Consider the following 21,853-nt stretch of genomic DNA (forward strand, 5'->3'; position numbering starts at 1 on the left):
AACAGCTCAGGTTATGCTCAGTGAAGATCATTCAGTAGTTCACATAAATGCCATTGCTGCGAAACTTGGTATTAAGGAAAAGAAACGGAATGGAAAGAAGAAGGATTGTGAATATTTCCTATTCACCAGACATAAGCCAAATGCAGTGGTTTTAAAAAGTGCTAAGTTTCCCAGTCAAAGGGATAGAAGAGAAGCTTCCAAAAGTAGCAAACTGCTCTGCCCCAATTTCAGAAACACCTACCTGTGTAGGTATTGCAAATTAGAAACTTTCCCAGACTCTCCATCAAGGCTGTTCTCTCTTTGTTTCTGCAAAAATTAGAAAAAAATTATTAGGTAAAATATTTGTTCCCAATCTTACTAGAAAGACCATAAGATCACAACTGTAATCCTTTTTTGGCTGTATTGACCACACTCAACAAGATGATTTACAAACACTGAATTGCAGGCATAACAGGGTCTAGTTAACTATAGTAGGTCTAATATTAATCAGAAAAAAAAAAAAAAACCAAAACAAAAAAACATTTGGCCACTCAGTTGTTATGGACACTTGTCAATCAACCCTATTCTACTTTCACTTCTCTTCATCTTCCATCTATATTCCAAAGCTAGCCATCTCACAATGCACTCATTTAGCATCCTAGAATGCCTCATTTATATTCTAACATAATGACATTACTAAATCCCAAACTTAGGTAACTTCATTATCTGATTTCCCAGGCTGCTAAATATTATTGAAAGGAGATCATGAACTCTGGCCAGCTGGCTCCACTACAAAAACCACACTATCTAACCTGAAATGGACTCTCATTATTGCTTTGAAACCAAATTTTCTCCTGATTTTCTATTGCTTCCCCAGAGATGTATGTTTTGGACACATCATTTAATCTCTGATCTTCATTTTCTGAATCTGTAAAATGAAGAACTTGTCCCTCTCAAAAATCTTTTCTAATCTCAAAATTCTAACCAAGAGATCTAGGATATTCTATGGAAACTTCAGATTCCAACACTTCTTTCTACCTTCATCCATCTCTCTTCTAATCTTTCCCTTCACTGTATATATTCTCGATGCCTCCCTAGATTATCTCTTCTAGGTAAGGTCCTAGAAAATCCTTACTATACCAATTTCTTATTTCCTTGTCTCATTTTCTTGTATATTTTTCAATCTCTTTTTCTTTCTGAACCCAGATATACTCAGATTTCCTCTTTATCAAAACAAACAAATCTTTCACCAAACATTCTTTTTTTTTTTTTCCCCCTTGAGTCAGCATTCCATCTGCTTTCTTCCATTCACTGACACTAACTTGTCAATCTTTGTAATCAGGTTTCTATCCCCACCAATTCTACTATTACCTCTCTCAGGTAACCAATAATTTCTATAAGACAATCAAGAGCCTTTTCTCACATAACATTTCTTTTGTATTTGATACTAATGAACACCCCTCCTTTCTTTCCCTTACTGCACTGAGCTGGCTGGCTAATATAGTACTACATTTGGCATCAGAGAAAACCATGGACAAGGCACACAACTTTTTAGAACCTTAATTTCCTCCTCTATAGAATGAAGATGATAATAATAGCACCTGTCTTAGAGGACTGTTGTGAGGTTCAAGTGATACATCTATATCTATCTAAAATATATATATATATATATATATATATATATATATATATATATATATATATATATATATATATATATATATATATGCACATGTATATATATATGCATATGTATATAGACAAATAGAAAGATAGATATAATATGTAGAAAGCACTTCATAAACCATAAGAGTAGGCTATTATTGGTCAGTCAATAAGTGCTTACTACATGCTAGGCACTATGCTAAGGATTAAGAACACAAAGAAAGGCAATCCTGTTCCTATATTCAAGAAGCTCATATTCTAATGGGGGAGGCAATACTAAATAATCACATACATGTTGTACATATAAGATACATACACAGTAGATGAATGCTAATCTCAAAGAAAAGGTACTAGCATCAAGGTGAACTGAAAAGGTCCTGTAGAAAGTGAAATATAGGCCAAGATAGCAGAGAAAGGGCAGGAAGTTGCCATAATTTACAGATCAGCAATTAAGGCCCTGTGGTTTCAGCAAGCCAGTGGCACAGCCAACTAGTCTAGATCAGGGGATTCCGGTATAATTTTGAACCCCCAGCACTGGAAGCCCCAGTGCAGAAAAGCCAGTGACCAGCTCCCTATCCCCTGTTCAAGAAGCTTGAGACAGTTTCCCCTGTACCCCAGGAACAGAGTCCAATTTTCAAAGTCATGAAATAGTCTGGAAAATGAGCAAAAAACAAACAAAAAAGCTCTGACCATAGAAAGCTACGGCAACAGAGAAGATAAAAACACAAATTCAGAAGATGACAACAATGTATAATAAACCCCCACAGGCAAAGTCTCAAAGAGAACTACAAATTAGTATCAGGACCAAAAAGTCCTATTGGAGGAACTAAAAAAATAATTTTGAAAATCAAATAAGAGAGGCAGAAGAAAAACTGGGAAAAGAGAGTTATGTAAGAGAATCATGAAAAAGAGTAAACAGCTTAGAGAAAGCAAACTTCTTATAAGTAGAAATTGGCCAAATGGAAAAGGAGGTACAAAAGCTAATGGAAGAAAAAAAATTCCTTAACAGTTAGAATCGGGCAAGTGAAACATAATGATTCTATGAGACAAAGAATTAAACAAAATCAAAAGAATGAAAAAATGTAAAATACTTCACTGGAAAAGCAATGAACTGGAAAAGTGATCCAGGAAAGATAATTTAAGAATTTTTCAACTACCTGAAAGTCATGATAAAAAAGGTAGGATATAATTATTATACTATTATCAGGCTATAAATTTCTTGACAGCCAAGAACAGTTTTTTTTTTTTTTTTTTTGGGGGGGGGGGCGTTATTTGAATCCTTGGAACTTAGCTCAATGTCCATCATATAGGAGGTACCTAATAAACCATTAATGACTATTGATTACTATCATTTTCAACATTGAGGGAAACAAGAAAGATAAACAAGACAGTTTCCAATAGGGTCAATGATTTACAAATAAATAACCAAAATACAAAATTAAATGACAGACTGAGTCTTCTTTCTCTTGCATTCTCAATGTAGACGTTTCTCCTGGGCTCCATCCTTAGTCTTTTCTTCTGTGTTTGTACTTACTCCTGGGTGATCTCATGTACTCTATGACACTGACTACTGCCTCTCTTCTGATAACTTCCAAGTCCTTATTTCCAACTACTATCTCTCTCTTGATCTTTTCAGATTCCAAAATACTTACTGGTTGTCTCTACTTCGATGTACCACTGGTACTGAAATACAACATATCTTAAACTAAAATTATCCAAATCCTCACAAAACAAAATCCTGATTCAAAAAAATGATTTCCCCTTAAACTACTTTGATCAATGGCACCATCATTATTCCAGTCACCCAAGCTTGAAACACTTGTTTCATCTAATCAGTAATTTTAAACTTGATGAGTAATCCTTTAATTCTATCTCTGAAATGCCTCTCACATCTATCCTCTCATTTATTTACATTGCCATCATTTTAGTTCAGTCTCTCATTACCTCTCAGCTGGACTACTGTAATAAGCTCCTAACAAGTATTCCTGCCTTTAGTGTCTTCCACTGCTAATTCATGTTTCAGAGCTTTGAAAAATTTATTATTCTTAAGCACATCTCAACATGTTTAAAAAAAAAAAAAAAAGTATCATTGTTCTTCTGCTATCAACTTAATGAAATCCAAGCTACAAAGCCCAGCATTCTACAATGTGCACTTTAAGCTATATTTCAACTAATCCTCTTTGTGTGTTCTACATCTCAAGTTGTCTTCTATTTCTTAGATGACATGGACTTCCTTTTCTCCATATTCTTCTAAGCGCTAAATGTCTTCCCCCCATCACCTCAACCAACTTTTCTATTTGAAATATTAAGTAATTAATTTATATAGATATATAAGAACAGGAAACATTCTCTAATAGGTAAACTGGTCAAAAGATATGAAAAGACATTTGCTATTGATACCTATATGAAAGAATCCTCCAAATCACTAATAATAAAAGAAATGAAAAATAAAGCAACTCTGAGGTTCCAACTTTTACCTGTAAATTCTGGAATATATTATTAAAGTGTTCCTTTGTGAGTATGACAAGGTTGATAAACTGGTAGGTCACTGTGAGATGGATGGGTTTGGAAGTGGATTGGATCTAAGTTGCAATTTGATTAATGGACTGATGTCAACTTTAAAAGCATTCTCTAGTAGAGTGTCCTCTGGTCTATTAATTTTTACTAATGACTCAGATAAACGTCTAGATACATGTTCCTCAAATGTTTAGATGACACAAAGCTGTGAGGGATAGCTATGATAACAAAAACAGATCCAGGATTCAAAAGGGTTAAAATACAACAAATATAATTAGATAAAATTTAATAACAATAAATATGGGAAATATGGCTAGGCAAAACTGCATCTCTGTGGGGGGGAGGAGATCTAGGATTTTTGGCAAACTACAAATTCATCGTTAAGACAGTAGCATAACAAGACAGCCAAAAAAGTAAATGCAATCTTAAGGATGTATTAAAAGGAACTTTGTGACTAGAACAAATCAGTGATAGTACTATGCTATACTAGGCAGATTGCATCAGGAATATTGTGTTCACTTATGGGGTGCTAAGTAGGGCACTGAAAAATGGGGGAAGGGGTAAGGTTATAGGTGAAAATGCAGAAAATAAACATTTAAGATAAGTTTGAGAGATAGGTAATTGACCGATAAGATTGAGAATTCATGTAAAGGAGTAGTTAAAGGAGCTAGAGCTAGAAGATTTGTTTTGCTTCATTACAGGCTGGAGTGTGCAGAGATCAGAGACAAGAAGTTCAGTAAATTATTGTAGGTGAACATTTTTAAGAATCAACAGGATGGTAGGGCCAAGATGCCACAGAAAGAAGCAATGCAAATAGGTTCCCATCCACAACTCTTCCAAAAAGATACATAAATTGCACCATTTTGATGCAAAGATCCAGAAGTATACAGACACTGGGGTCAGGCAAGAAGCACTATGGAGTACTCTAACACCTGGGAAGAGGTTATATAAAAGCAAAAAAAAAAAAAAGGAAGTCCCAGACCTATACAGGGTGCTGCCAACAGAAACAGGTGCCTAGTCCTCAGTCCTAGATACAGAGTGGAATAAGAAAAGGACTTATGTACTGTTCAACAACATTACTGTCTTTCCTAGGTCCTGAACAATGTACCAGAAGCTAGCAGCAGAAAATGTTGTGTGATTCAGACCAGGGTCTCACTGTCAGCATCAAGCCCAGTCTGCAAAGGAATAACCAAGGCAGATGGTAAGAGAGTCTACAATTTTGACGTTTTGAAGTGACAGTGTTTAATAAAGGCAGATTCTAGCAGATGTCTACTCTTGCAGAGACCCAAATCCAGGTTAATAACTTGCAGATTTTGCCTTGAATCAGCTCCCTCTGGGAACATGGAGGTCTACAAGACCTCAGATTGTCCCTGAAACCCAGGAATAACATAAAATCAATACCCCAAGAAAGCAGTAAGAATCAGCCCAGTCTTTCCCTCCAGAAATGCATGGCAGAGCCCTAACATCAAGTCCCAAGTCAGGGAATAAGCTAGAAGAATGGACAAACCAAAAAAGAAGCATATTAAATTTAAGAGCTCTTATATAACGTGGCAGGAATGCTCAATACATAAAGGTAGAAGAAAGTTATTCCAAAACATTTACAAATAATGTCTTAAAGAAAACATCATCTAGGTACAAACTGTATTAGAATTCCTAAAAAAGACGAAGCAAGAGCTAAAGGGGGCAAAAAGAATTTTAAAAACATAGTTATAAATGGAGTTAAGAGTAACTGAGAAAGAATTGAAAAAGAAATGAGAACTTTGGAAGAAAGAATTAGAAAGAGAATTGAAAGCTTAGCTTAAGAAGTACAAAACCTTGCCCAAGCAACTAACTTCCTGAAAATTCAATGGACTAAATAGAAAGTAATGACTTCATGAGGTAACAAGATATATTAATATAAAATCAAAAGACTGGAAAGGTAGAAGGAAAATTTAAGGTACTGTATAGCATAAATAATTGACTTAGAAAATAGAAAAAAAAAAAAATTAAAGAATCAATGAACTATCTGAATGCCATGACCAAAAAAGGAACTTAGACATCCCAGATATTTCAAAAATCTTCTAAGAAAACGTCCAGATCACTTAGAATCAGAGGTCAAAATAAAACTAGAAAGAATTCATTAATTACTTTCTGAAAGAAACTCCAAAATGAAAATTTTCATAAACATCATTATTAAAATTTGGAACTTCTAGCTCAAAATAAAAATAATGCAAGTAGCAAGAAAGAAAGCATTCAAGTATCAAAGAACACAAATCAGTATCACATACAATTTAGCAGCTACTATTATAATGGAGCAGAGAGCTTGGAATGCAATATTCCAGAAAGCAATAACTTACCCAGCAAAACATTGAGTATAATAAGGGAAGAATGAATCTTTAATTAAAAAGAGGACTTTCAAGCATTCAAGCATTTCAAGACCAGAGCTGTAGAAAAACTTTGAAGTTCCAAGATATAAATTAAGAGTAAAAAGGTAAACAAGAATAAACAATGATAAATGACTAAACAAAGATAAACTGCTTACCTACAAATATGAGATGATGCAAGTGTCCCTTCTGAATCCTACCATCATCAGAGTTCAAAAAGGAAATTCAATTAGGCATGTCTTGGTATTATTAAGTTATGTCTTGATGATCAAAAGAAAAAAATGGAAGCAAGGAATGGATAAGGGAACAGAGTGAAGGAGTGAAGAGAGAAGGAAAGGTTAGAGAATATTGTTTTAAATAGGAAGTATGTACTAGGAGATACCTATACAAACCAGGAAGCAACCTCACTTTTATGTGAAATGATTAAAAGAATAAATACATACATGTGCATGTGTGTATTCTTGGTAAGAATTGGTAAGAAATAAATTTTGCATACAGGAAAATAAAAGGGAAACTGGCATAAGGATGGGGGAGAGGAGGATGGTTGAGAATAAACTCTAAGGATGTGCAAGAAAACCCTTATAGCCCTTTTTGAGATGGTAAAGTATGGGAATCTGAACTATACGATTGTGATAGAACATTTTTGTGCTGAACTCTTAATCAGTGTAATGATCAACCAGGATTCCAGAGGACTAATGTTGAAACATGCTATACATCTCCTGACAAAGTGAACAGCTCAGAATAAATTAGACAATTTTTTTTTTTTTGACCTGGCCAATGCAGAAATTTGTTTTGATCAACTACATACTTATAATGAGTTTTGTTTCTCTCATGCTTTCAAATGGACAGGGATAGGAGGATGAGACAAGAAGACACATCTTTGTTGATTAAAACATTTTTTTAATAAAAGAAAAGGGGGCAGCTAGGTGGTGCAGTGGATAGAGCACCAGCCCTGAATTCAAGAGGACCAGAGTTCAAATCTGATCTCAGACATTTAACACTTCCTAGCCGTGTGACCCTGGGCAAGTCACTTAACCCCAGCTTCAGAAAAAGAAAAAAAAAATGAAAAGAAAAAATTATAGCTGTTGAGATTTTAAGCTTAACTGATTAGGAAAAACATGATACTTTTACACATTCAGAGCTAGAAATAGTAAGAGTACATGTGTACTAGGATAAATGAATATTCTAGACAAAGAAATATATAGTATGTTGCATGTACTACGAGTTCAATATAGGAGTACATATTAAGAGGGTCTTCTGTTACTAACTATTTTACCTGATCTGGCTTCAGCTCTTCCCGGACAGCTTGGATAGTATCCCGACATTCACTAAGTAAGGACTCAAACAGACGTTCCTTGGTTTCTTCACTTTCAGCCTAAATAAAAAGGTAGCAGACACAAACATAAGCTTTTGAAGACAATCGCAATACTTAATAATCAGAGAAAAAAATAGCTTCAGAATTCTGTATTAATTCACACAAACATTAGGGCAACTAGAAATGTCATTTCAACTGGTACTTTTTAATATTATATACAATTTATTTTCTCATTGTTACTATTTGCCTTGAAATGGTTATATATGTGAAAAGGTGAATAAATAGACTGAAGTTTACAGGGAACTTGCTGGATAAGCTCAGTGTAACTTCCCTTCCATGTGCCTGCAAAGTATTTTCTTTTTTTTTTTTTTTTTTTAAATTTTTTATTATTATATATATATATTTTATAATATTATCCCTTGTATTCATTTTTCCAAATTATCCCCTCCTCCCTCTATTCCCTCCCCCCGATGACAGGCAATCCCATACATTTTACATGTGTTACAATATAGTCTAGGTACAATACATGTGTGCAAATATCATTTTCTTGTTGCACAATAAACATTAGAATCCGAAGATACATGCAACCTGGGCAGACAAATATTAGCTGCAAAGTATTTTCAACAAAATATTTTATAACTATATGTCAAGGGTTCCTACTGTAGACTGAAGAAGTTTATCATTGATTCTTTCTTGCCCCTGCCATAGACTATACCAAGTGACTAAATATTGCCAGCACAATCACTCATTTCTAATACAGCTTAATATGCCCAAATGTTTTAGAATTCTTTTTAGGTCTCAATAAGAGAAAAAGTATTATCAATAGGCAAAGTTATATTCTTCTTGAACATAAAAATTAAGCAGATTAGAAATATCTGTTGGCCAACTATGTGGACACAGATGATGATTAGGGGAGCATTCTCAGCAGCTCTGTTGGACATGCAGCCTGGCTGAACACCTATAAGGCAAATGAAAAAGTGCTTCATTAAATGAACCTGTGCCAAACCACATTACTATTCTAAAGAACCTGACTGAGCAGATAGGAATGAAAAGAAAGGAACAAGAAGCTGGGCTTGTATTACTGGCAGACCTGCTGTGAAATGAAAAGAAACAACATTCCATTACAGTATTTGACTTCCCACAGAAACTAGACATAAAATCTTTTAAAATTATTTGACATTCAAATGACCTCCTACAAACATTTCCACAGAAAAAAAAGAGGGCAGTCTGTTCATTTAAAAAATGGGAGAAATGAAAACATTATTCTTTTAAGAATAAGGTTTATTTTAGAGTCGCTAATTAAAAAAAAAAAAGACATAAATATAAAAATGTTTCACCTACTTAAAACTCACTAGAGAAATAAAAGAAGAACTAGGCCATCTTTCTAAACCTAGTGGCCCACTAGAATGCATCCTACTTATTTAAATCTACAAGGCAAACAGTCAAAGTTGGATAAGAGAAGCATTGAAGAATTACAACTTGTACATTATGCATTTTATTTCAAACTACAGAGCTGACAAAGTACTTCCAATTCTTAATTCATCCCAATGACCAAATGTTTCCAACTAAAATGTTTCCTGGAAGTATGGAGGGCTTGTAGTAGGTTTTTGGGTTTGTTTGTTTTTTTGAGGCAATTGGGATTAAGTGACTTGCCCAGGATCATACACCCTAGTAGATGTTAAGTGCTTGAGGGCAAATTTGAACTCAGGTCCTACTGTCTCCAGGACCAGAGCTCTATCCCCTGTGCCATCGATCTGCTCCTCTTATAACTGTTTTTAATGCATTATTAATGGGTTAATTTTGTTGCTGTTCAGTCATTTCAGTCATCCAACTCTTTGTGATCCAAATATTTGGGGGTTTTCTAGCAAAGCTACAGGAGTGGTTTGCATTTCTATCTCCAATTCATTTTTTAGATGAGAAGACTGAGGCAAACAGGGTTAAATGACTTGACCAGAGTCAGATGTCTGAGGCTGAATTTAACTCAGAAATTCCTGATTTCAGGTCTAGCGCTCCATTTACTGTGCCATTTAGTTGCCCTTAGAATTGCTAAATAAATAAATAAATAATGAAAAGGTATAATATTGGCAGGGCATATGAAAGGTTTCACCAGTTCACATATTACAAAAAAGTATGTTAACACATCATTTTAAAAAGATCTAAGTCCTCGTAAACCTCCCTCACTTCTTTGAAGAGTTATAAAATGAGATGGATGTTTCTGATGTATTGGTCACTTTTTTTTTTTTTTTTAAAGGATAGTCCTAGAGAAAGAGGAGGGTAGAGAGATAAATCAGCAAATGGAGATGATGTAAAATCAGAGATACCAATAAAAAGCTGTTTATTTTAAAAATAGGTGTTATAGGTTGGGGAGAAAGGTATGAGAGGTGCGGTGGGAGAAAAGTTAAGTTTTGTTTTACCAGCTTAACAAGAACATCCTCTGTGCTTGTATCAACAAGAGACTAGGGCAGGGCTCAGAAGTAAAAATTCAGATTAAATGTTTTCGTTGCCAACTGTCATCTAATAATCCCTTTGAATAAGTAAAGACATAAGGTGATTTTGACTGCTTAAGCAAAATTCTAAGCTTCAATGAATGTTTAATGGTAGTCTTAAAGGCAGATGAGAAAAATGAGAGGTAATTGACTAGTTGTATTTTCAAAACACCTACACATAAGATGAATCAGAGACTACTATTTCTGAGAGGTGCTAACGATTTTGTTAGGGCAGGGAAGGGCAAGACAGAACTGTCTATTAAACAGGAAGTCTTACCTTTATTAGGGATCTTTCGCTACTTTTTGTAAATTTATTTTCAAGATCAAGGGTACCAATCAAAGGACAACAGAGCAAAATAAATAAAGGGGGTATCCTGTCACTATTTTTTAAAAGTAACTATAACTGAGCACCATTTAAGCCTAGGTCTTCCAAAAGTCAAGTAACAGACTGACCAGTGGCAAAACAAAGATAGCCTCATGGTCTTGCTGGTCCATTTCTCCAAGCGAGAGAGATGCAACATGGACAAGCTGGTGACATAGACAGGAAAACCAAAGATCTAGGTTTTATGTGAAAAACCCTAAAAAAATCAATTCTAGTTAGTCAAACACTCCAAGATGTGCTTTTCTACAGCTCAAGATCATTTTCTAGGCTTTTTTTTTCTTTTTAAAAGCTGGTCAATAAAAAGACAAATCAAAGAACGTGCCCTTGGATCAGAGACTACCTCTGGTTTCTAAAGCACATTTCGTTCCTAGTTTGTTTTCCTTGATCCACTGAAGTTGCTGAAAGGTGGTAAGATAAAGAAGTACTAAAACAAAGCAAGTCTGACTGCATTCTGAGCACTACCCACAGAATCAGACAGTGTAGCATTTAGAGGAGGGAGAGGGAAGAAAAATAAGAGTGGGAGAAACAAAAGACAGTTTTACCCAAAGTATTAAAAATAAAAGAACTGGTAGGGATGAGCTTAAGCTTTCATACTAGAAAAACTTTTTAAAAAAAGACTCCTTGTTCTCTTCTTAATCTAAATAAGATAACTGAAGGTAAAGAATGTTTCAAACATAGCCCCATAATATTACAACTTTTTTTGTGTGTTCTGTCTACCCAAATTATTTTTTTCCTTTTTTTCTCTTAAATACAATGCTGATGATTTGCACATTATAAGTATTAAAAAAAATAGGCTTCAGATTCTAAAGGAGCTGAGAGAGCTAGCCCAACTCTCACTTTTATGCAGATGAGGAAACTGAATCTCAGGGAAAAACTTGTCCTAAAACACAATGGTAGAAAAAAGACAGAGTTGGGATATAAATCTATAATCCCAATCAGTTGCTTATATTAAGCTAAGGTTTTGTTTTTTAAACCAAGACCTATGATTTCAACAGCATGGGGAACTCCTGGTATCTTTAAAATTAAGAGTTTCTTGAGGGCGCTGAGAGATTAAGAGGTTTGTTTGCACAGGAGCAGGAGGCTAAAGGCAGGATTTGAAACCAGGTTTTCTTGACTCTAAGCCTATTTCTGTACCCAGGGCGCTAAGGAGCTGATTAAAAAAAAAAAAAAAAAAAAAAAAAAAGTTCAGTCAAATTTCCTATACCTTCTATAACCTGATACTATTCTGAGTTGGTTAGAACATTAATATCAAGGCAATGCAAGGAACTCACAGGAAGATTTAATTTTCTTATATTTTACTTCTTAAAAAGTTAGAGAGACAAAAACTCTAGAAAGATTATTTTAAAAATAGGATAAAAATAAATAAAAATAATATAAAAACAACAAAAGTATTTTTTGGCTAAGCCCTCAATTAACAAGAAATCTTATTTAACTAAAATACAATTTATAAGCTCTTAACTATTGTTTAACTGAACTTTCTCTTAAATTTGAATTTACTTTGATTCAAATTTTAAGAGGTGCCCCTTGATTCCGCAATAGTAGGATTTGGCTGATGAGGATGCTAATTCAACTATTTTCACTTGATTTTTCTTGTGGAACATTACAACTGGCAATGTTTAGAAGTGCACATGCTTAACCTATATTGGATTGCTTGTTGTCTTTGGGGGGAAGGGCAAAGAGGAGGGAGAAAAAAAGAAACATTTGAAACAAAGTTTTGCAGAAGTGAATGCTGAAAATTATCTTTGCACATATTAGAAAAATAAAATACTATTTTTTAAAAAGGGTGCTTCAGTGGGAAAGAGGGGAGCTGCCACAAGACTAAAGAACAAACACCCCATATTTTCAAAAATGGAAAGAAACAAGTCTACAAACTATAGTCTTTCAGTCACTAGGAAAATTCTAAAATGCATCATTAGAGAGAGGGTTGTTGAACATCTAGAAGGGAAACAATGATTACAAGGAGCCAGCATGGGCTTCATACAGAATAGGTCATTTCCTCTTTGAAAGGATTATTAAACTAGAAAATGAGGGGAAATGGTGTTTGGATATAGCCTAACTGTGTCTTAGCAAAATTTCTGAGAAAGTGTCTTATATTATTTTTCTGGAGAAAATGGAGAAGCATGGATTAAACAATAACGTATTTTTGGATTTAAAATTGGTTGAATGGGGAACTCAGAATAGTTGTTTATAATTCATTGTCAATGTGAAAGGTCTCTGGTGCAATAATTGCACTTGTCAACGACCTGAATAAAGCATAGATGGCATGCTCATTACGTATGAAGATAACATAAAGTTGGGAGGAAAACAAAACAGTGGACAATATAATTAGGATTCAAAAAAATCTTGACTGTCTACGGTCCTGAGATTAATCTAGTAACACGAAATCCAACAGAGCTGTCAAGTATTACACTGGAGTACAAAGAATAGAGTTAGAATGCAACTTTTCTTAAAAAAAAGTCTGGGAGTTTTAATGGATTGTAAGTCCAAGAATTACCAGGGTCATGTAGTAATAAAAAAAAAAAGCTAATGCAATATTAAATATTGCATAAAAATAAAAATATTAAAAAACATTGTTTCCAGGAAAAAGATATTGACAATTCCACTATATCCCTTCTTTATCCTTTGCCTATTACAACACCCCTACTTAACTAGGCTACTAATCTTTGTCTCTCCTAAATTGTAAGTTTCATTGATCTCTGTGCTCTGCTATGACAACAAACTTAACTGAATTAACTTTAAATTTAAAGTTACTCATGGATGACATACATGAATTCTGCAAAGGAAGGGTGCCTATACACAATTTATGTTCACTATCACAGCCTGACTCTGAAAGAAAGTATTCTGCCACAACCAAGACAGGAGAGTTACCCAAGATTCTCCAGTGCTCTTGTTTCACTTTTGTTCCTAGAGTCTCTGATTAAGCATATGACAAGAGACATAGCAGATGTGGATAAGAAGTACAATGGAAATATGCTTTCTGATGAAAGATTAAATAAGATTTCTCAACACAAAAAATTCTGTACAAATAGGTGGCTCTAGACATTGTCTTTTCTACTCCTTCACTAATCATTCAGTAGCATCTAGTAATATATGCATTGCTCTTAAAGAAGTATGATTTATCCCAGACAAAACCTACGGTTTAGCACACCTACCCTAAACATTATCAGCTTTACCCAAACCAGGTTCAACAGAGGATAAATGATCTTGGGAGACTTTAATTATATAATGGTAGCAATCATCACTATGTAACATTACCTTCTAATATAAAGGGCAACCTATGAAGAAAGACAAATAGCATGGTTATAACAGGAAAATATTCTGGTTTGAATATACTTTCAAAGAACAGAGAAAAGAGAGACTAATTTTTCCAAGAAACAAAAGGATAAATGTTACAAAGGGAAAATACCTCCATTGCTCCTTTAGGCAAAAGGAAGAAACAAACAGGGAGCCACTGCACCATCTACTGGACACAGGACACAGGCAAACTGAGAGATTACCTAGTACAACATCTACATTTTATCTTACAGAAAATAGAAGTAAAATGGCTTTCTCAAGGTCCCACAGACCATTAGACTCTCCTTCACCTTTCCTATTTTTAGTCTAAATATAACTGACCAATTACTTGTTTCAATGAATACTAGGATTCTCAGCTAAAGATGAAATCTACAAGATTACCGATTATCCTCAATATCAATGACATAGGATATCCTATAATTAATAAATATATCTTTTCCACTTTTAAGTAAGGGTTATACACAAAAAACTGGAAACAGTGAGTATCCATTAACTGGGGAAAGGCATATATTATGTGATTTATGAACAAAGTACAATATTACTTCAATATAAGAAATTATGACTATGAGCAATTCAAAGAAACATGAGGAAGACTTGCTTATTAGCCTTCAGAAGTAAGTAAAGCAAATCAGAGAACATACTTAAGAATTAAATGTAAATGAAAACACTACTGAATTCAGTAGTGAATTGATTCAGTAAAGGGGACTAAGGGAGCAGAATGCTACAAAAACTATGAATGTAGTTACTTTGTTGTTGTTGTTTTTTTAAACTTCCTGTCATTACTGTTGTTACAAAGGAAAGATTCACAGAATAACAATGTAAGAATGGCAAGGTATTTTAGTATCTATCTAAACAATACTCGATAGGATTTTCTACCATAATGTACCAATTCAAATAATCATCTGCTTGGAATTCGAGGAAATGCATTCTCTCAAGGCAGCCCATTTCACTTATTTGACAGCTCAAATTCTTAAGGTTTTCCTGACAGATTCAATGTGAAGGATGGTAATGTTGGGAATTAACTTTAGTATAATAAATTAGGCATCAATAAAACTTTTTTTAAAAATGACATTGCTGATTTTATTTAAGAATATGGTTCTTGATCTTTTATCTCATTTTTGGAAATCTGATTTCCTCCCACAACATAAAACTACAAGCTTTATACAAATAATTCCTAAATCTCTATTTCTAGATATGACCTCACTTTGAGTGTCAGACCTACTTCTCTCAATTAACCAATGAACATTTTTACTGGAATGCTTCACTAGACCCTCAAATGCTACATATTCAAGCAAAGTTTATTTTCTTTTTTTTTTTTTTTGCTGAGGCAATTGGGGTTAAGTGACTGCCCATGATCACAGTTAGGAAGTATGAAGTGTCTGAGATCACATTTGAACTCAGGTTCTCCTGACTTCTATCCACTGCACCACTTAGTTGGCCCATTTATTATCTTTTCTACACTTCTGGTTCCTCCTAATTTCAATACTGTAATCTCCAATTTCTGATCTTAGTGTATCTCTGATTATTCCTTTGTCTTTTACCTTTCGTTTTCTTTTTCTTCTTCTTTTTTGGATTTTTTTGTTTTTGTTTTTATGAGGCTAGGGTTAAGTGACTTGCCCAGGGTCACACAGCTAGGAAGTGCTAAGTGTCTGAGACCAGATTTGAACTTGGGTCCTCCTGAATTCAGGGCTGGTGCTCTAACCACTACGCCACCTAGCTGCCCTCTACCTTTCATTTTCAATTAGCTACCAAACTCATAATGATTTTATCTCTATAGTATCTTTTTCATTTGTTCCCTGTTTCTAGTATGGTCATTCTAATAATGACTCTCATAATAATCTTGGTAGATTATTTCAAAATGCTCCAATTTGTCTTCCCATTCTAATCAATCCTTTTCTTCTTTTTTTTTAAATTCCAAATTTAATCACCAAAAGGTGGAACAGGGAACATTTGCTCTCTTTCAATGCACACAGTAGAATATAAAAAAGATTTTTCTATTAAACCACGATTCTTCATGTCACACTAGTTCTTCTCATCTTCCTCCTTTCTATATTAGTATATTCCTTTTATCTTCCCTTCTTCAAATTTTAATACAACCACCAATCCAGACCTGAAGACCTTTTTTTCTTATGTGAACCTTCCTCAATATCCTTTGAAGATATTACAGTTCTGAAGGGACATTTAGTTTTTTCTCCCTTTAATCAAATCTTAGCACTTTATCATCATATGATTTTTTTCAATTTGTCAAATAAATGCACGTCCCAAAATTTCTCTGAATTCTTGTATGTGCATTTCAAAATTCCTCCTCAATTCAATTAAAGGTCAATTTTGTGCTGTAGAATTCTGCTCCATTTGGAAGGGGAAGTTTTTCTGGGTTTTCTTTTAGAACCATGTCTTTTAAGTTCTCTTATTATTAACAGAAACTGCCAACTTTTTTATATGATCCTGACTGGGGTATCCGATACTCGAATGGTTTCTATCTGGATATTTGCAGTATTGTTTCTTTGATGTGAGACCTCTGTTTTTGATTTGGCATTTTTTCCCAGAAAATTATCAGTATTAATTATATTGGGTTGGGAAAAGGGAGGGAAGAAAATTTGGAATACAAGGTTTTACAAAGATAAATGTTGAAAACTACCTTAGCGGGGGCAGCTAGGTGGCGCAGGGGATAGAGCACTAGCCTTAAATTTAGGAGGCCTCGAGTTCAAATCTGGTCTCAGACACTTAACACTTCCTAGCTGTGTGACCCTGGGCATATCACTTAACCCCAGCCTTTAAAAAGAAAAGAAAAGAAAACTACCTTGGCATGCATTTTGAAAATAAAAAGCTATTATCAAAATTAAAAAAAAAAAGATTATCAATGGACTCTTCCTAATTTCACATTGCCTGATGATTCTAATAGATGAGTTTTTATTTATTATTATTTCTTGATATATAATGTCTAGGTTTTAAAAATAATTAATTTTCAGAGACTACAGTGCTTCTTAAATTATCTTTTTAATCTATTGTCCAGATTAATATTTTTATGTTAAATGTCCTATATTTTCTTCTATTTTTCTAAATCTTTTATTTTTTTCTTTAATATTTTCTTAATATTTCTTTATGGAGTCACTGACTTCTTTTTTAATCTATTTTAGGTTTCAAAAAAAATCTGTTACTTTGGGAAACTTTACCAGAACTTCCTCTTCCAAGCTATTTATTCTTCTTTTGATTTTTTTTCTTCAAGAGTTTTTCTTGAATTTTTTAGTTTTTGCTTCATTCATTCAAATATGGACATAGTCCTTATGGAAAGATATGTTTTTCTTTCTGACTGTAGTTACTATACTATTACTCTCATCTTTTTGGTAATCTTTAGATTTACCATAATTCTAGATGCTCATAAGTATTTTCTTTGATTTATTCATCTTTCTAGCATTAGTTCCTGAATTAAAGTTTTCCCCAAAGCCAGGGATTGAGGTGATTAAGCCTGATTGGGGCCAGCCCTAATTTACTGAGTCCTTTGGTTTTTGTGCCTTTACAACTCTTTGGCATCTATGGAAGGGTTACTAGCGACTTTGGCACTCCTGAGAAATGGGGTGTTCTGATCTGGGTACTGCTTCTAGGCACTTTCTTTGGAAATCCAATCCATACTTTATACTGGTACTAGACTATTTTCTTGAAAGATTACTAAGTCAACTGAATAAGGGCAAATTCCTGTGCCTGGTATTTCAAACTCTTTACAATAAAGCACTATCTTTCCTTTCCAGCTTTACCTTAAACTGATCCTCTTCCTTTATTTTATACTCTAATCACACTAGACTATTGTCACCAAAAGAAAGTGAGATATACAGGAGTAAATGATTTGACCAAAATTAAGAAGTATCTGTCTACCGCTCCACCTACCTGCCCCAAAAAGTTTAAGAGAATGCATATATAAAAAAAAACTATTGTATAATGCATAAATCTTTTATCTATTGTTATCTTGTACATTCTGATTTCTATTTTGTTGTTCCCCACCTCGTCCTTCCTATTAGAATGTAAGCGCTCCTTGACAGCAGCATCTATTGGCTTTTTCTTTGTACTGAATACAGTGCCTGAGACACAGGAAATGCTTAATAAGTGTTTGTTGATTAAAATGACCTTTATATATAACAATGATTCATTCCCCTCCTCCTTCCCCCAAAAAGAAAAAAAAAACAAAACTGGAACTTTCATTTTTACCTGATTAATGGCTGCTTCATTGTCAGCTAACCCCAGTAAGAAGATCCTCACTTTGTCAATTTTTACTGGAACAGTTCTCCCTCTCCACTCTACTTCACTCATAGTAGCTGCCTGCTTGGCTCGAGTCTGGGTGATCAATGACTAGGAATTGGGAGGAAAAAAAAAAAAAAGCAGTTTAGTTTTTGATATAAGGGGCAACAAATTCTGTTGTTTATCCTTTGTTCCTGAAAAGGACCATGACTTCAGGAAGATAATGCTATGACTTGCAAGTGAATTGGATTTAAGTGAGAAAGGGCTGTGCAAAATCACAAGTCTCACTCTTGCCTGCAGAACTATATAGGTCCAGTGGGCAGATGCAGAACAGGACAAATGAAGATGGCATACCTTGGTCTTTTTAAATTAAAGTCTTTTTTTGTTTCATTTTGACTAAGACAATGCCCATTCAGTAAATAAGACCAGGAAAGAAATCAGGCAAAGAATTTCTTTTTTTTTTTTTTAACTTACTAAAAAACAAAAAAATAATAAAACAATCTAGGAGGGGAAGATACTCAGCACTTCTGGCCAAAATAGAAACTGCTATTTTATATATTTACTTTTAGCCATTAGTAAGAGACAACAGGTGATATATAAATGGAGTACACTGCTTGTGTTAGGTACCAATCTATACATTTTAAAAACATGTTTGGATGCATTAATAAAGTACCAACTTGAGGTACACACAAAGTACTTAGCTTATAAAAAATTTAAGTATTAAAAAAAAAACAAATATACAGTTAATTACCTCCAATTTCTCAGCCAGAAGACCCTCAGTACCACCAGACCTCAGTCTCATCTGCATCAATTCACTAATAGCTGATTGGTCCCCTAAGAGAAAGAAAGAATTGAAGATCTCCAAAGTTCTACTCAATCGTTTCAATGACTCTCTAGATTCAAAGAGATTTTAAAAGGATTTTATATAAGCTCCACTAAATGTTAAATATATTTAAATGTTTCAAGAAACAAAACTGATCACCAATCTAAAGGATTACTCTTTTAAAAAGCATGAACTTGAATGAAATAATCAGTAATGCTTTAAAAATGAACATATCACTCAGTACACAGACATTATTCAGAATGATATAAAATTGTAACAACAAAGAGAATGAAATTTTCTTTTGTATCCACTACATTTATATTAGAATGACAATTTGTTAGTGCTGAAGAGAAAATTTTAAGTAAATTCCAAAAGCCACCAGAATTGAATTATTACTATTCTTGCTGATGGGCCTCAAGTTAAAATAGTTAATTCTACTTTAATACTTTGCTTACCAATATTATAGGCACAATAGCGAATGTTGGGTGAAATTTCTTCCACTCGTTGATTATATAATACAGCCTGTTCCTCAGTAAAAGCACTAGCTAGCTTTTCATAGATGGTTCTGGGGGAAAGAGAAAGTTATATTTAAATGACTATTATTAGTCTGATACTGAAAAAATTTTTTTTCCAATAACTAGGTTAAAAACTATAGAAACACATTTAGAAAGCTATAAATTCATGGCAAAAGTCTTTGTATCAACATAGCAAAATTGGCAAACTATACTCAAAATGATCTGAGTGTTCATCAGAATGAATGTTCCCTCCAAAAATGCTGCTTACAATCTATTCATTCCTTCATCTCTTGTACAACTTGTGTCCATGTGCTCCCATAAGTTCACTACACAGAGTGCATATAATGTACTAGAACCCTTCTTTCTCCTTTTCTAGACACAGCATGGATACTAGTAAAGAACATTAATGTCCACAGGCTGTCCCTCACTCTTGCCACATGAACACAGGTTGTCTCTTGCTCTTGCCGATATAATCATCCTATCTTTTTTGGAAATACATTTCTCTGATGACATCCTTTTCTCAATTTCTTCTTTATAAGGTGATATAGGCTGCTTATTTCCACAGTGAATGTACTATAAAAATCACAGCTCCAAAGAAAAGTAAACCACTCCAACAGCTGTAAAACTAAGCACAGAACTAGAAACAAAATTATGTATCCAATTTAATTATACCTAACTAGAACTAAAAAAAGCTTAAGGAAAGGAATACTCACTTGCATTTGTTAAAAGCCTCCATTGCTGCCTTCCACTCCTGGTGTTCAAAGCGCAGCATTCCTGTTAGGTAAGCCATGTAAGCCTAAAAATGTTCAGAGAATTAAGTTTAACTTCATTAATATGTTTCACAAAATCAGTGTTGGAAGTGAATGTCTATCTATTTACTTATTAATACAAAAATTGGCATCAATCACTCATTCTTTATTAAATCAAAAATATAATCCAAAGAGGTTATGAAACCTCAAACATTTGTCTTGACTAGATGGCATTTATTTTCCAATTTAACAATTCTGTTATCTTTATGGGAAGACTTTAAAAAAGTTAGCTTACAACTAACTGGCTAGAATGAGGTCTGCAGTCACCTAAGACAACTATGAAATGGAAATGTTTATTCTCTCCTTCTTTCTCTCAAAAAAGAAAAAGTAGCTTCATAGCTTCTTATTCATTTGTCAGAATGTTGAAAGAAAAAGGCTTTCTATAACCAGCTGAAAAGAAGGTACTGTCTCTAAGAAGTCAGTTATTTAGGTGGTCATCAAAAACAAGAAACTCTACATATCTTTCTAAAAAAGCCTAAACAAGTAGTTGCTCCCAAATGTCAGTTTATAACATGTAAAACTCTTTTGTTTTGTTCATATAAAACATGAAAAACAATCAAAAACCAATAGTTATCCTCTTCTCTACTCAATAAAGTAAAATTGGATGTTGACATTAACCTGAGCCTCTAGTTTAGTCTTGGCATCCACCCTATTACTCTCACACAAGCGTTCCAACTCCTCAGCATGCTTCACAGCTTTTCGAAGTCGAGATAACAAATGAAACCGTTTTCGAGGTTCAGTATTTGCTTCTTGTTTAAGTTGCATGGCATAGCTCCAGGCTCTTTCAGCATCCATCAAAATCAAAAGCAAGTATCTAGACAGAAGAAAAGTTAAGAGAAAAAAGGGAAAATTAGAGAGAAAATGAGGCATGGATATCAGGTTTAAATACATTACCCCAGAGTCCCCTTCTTAGATCTTTATACTTTCCCTTCAGAAAATTCATCTACCTTTATAGCTCTAAGCCACTGAGTGCCAAATTTCTTTAGTCCTGACTACATATGCTCCAGTTAGATCTCTTTATTTACTTTACCAGAAATTTTCCTTGGGATACTATCACTCTCTAAAACATAACATAACTAATATGCAAATCATCTTTTCCCTCAAACTAACGTCTTCTAACCTTTTCTCCATTGATAAAATTACAATATAGTCAAAATTTACCACAGTTTTCATTCACAGAAGTTAGCAAGAAATTATTTATTAAGTATCTAATGTGTGTCCAGAGTATTCTGTTAGTCAAGAGAGGAATATACAAAACTTAGATAAGACAGTGCCTCCCTTCCAAGACTAAATACAATTTTCCCTATCTGTATCTTATTTATGCATAATTTTTGGCATGCTATCTCACCCATTGTATTGTGAAGTCCTTGAAAACAGGGACTGTTTATTTGCCCTTTTTTGTATCTCTAGCACTTAACACATATTACACTGAACAAATTAACTGACTTGACATTTGTAATATAGTCCAACAGAGA

General features: G+C 33.9%; 1 protein-coding gene across 1 annotated transcript in view; it reads right to left on the reverse strand.

Annotated features, from left to right (window-relative positions):
• The window catches only part of SRP68 (signal recognition particle 68), a 62,484-nt gene that overhangs the window by 23,530 nt on the left and 17,101 nt on the right, over positions 1 to 21,853 (reverse strand). The window contains exons 4-10 of the mRNA XM_074260791.1: positions 20,997 to 21,192; positions 20,283 to 20,365; positions 19,510 to 19,619; positions 18,983 to 19,065; positions 18,202 to 18,342; positions 7,801 to 7,899; positions 242 to 306 (exon numbers count right to left, since the gene is read on the reverse strand). Coding sequence (XP_074116892.1) covers positions 242 to 306; positions 7,801 to 7,899; positions 18,202 to 18,342; positions 18,983 to 19,065; positions 19,510 to 19,619; positions 20,283 to 20,365; positions 20,997 to 21,192 — 777 coding nt within the window. The remainder of the gene's footprint in view (positions 1 to 241; positions 307 to 7,800; positions 7,900 to 18,201; positions 18,343 to 18,982; positions 19,066 to 19,509; positions 19,620 to 20,282; positions 20,366 to 20,996; positions 21,193 to 21,853) is intronic.

Source organism: Sminthopsis crassicaudata, chromosome 4 (genome assembly GCF_048593235.1).
Source record: "Sminthopsis crassicaudata isolate SCR6 chromosome 4, ASM4859323v1, whole genome shotgun sequence".
Lineage (NCBI taxonomy): Eukaryota > Metazoa > Chordata > Mammalia > Dasyuromorphia > Dasyuridae > Sminthopsis > Sminthopsis crassicaudata.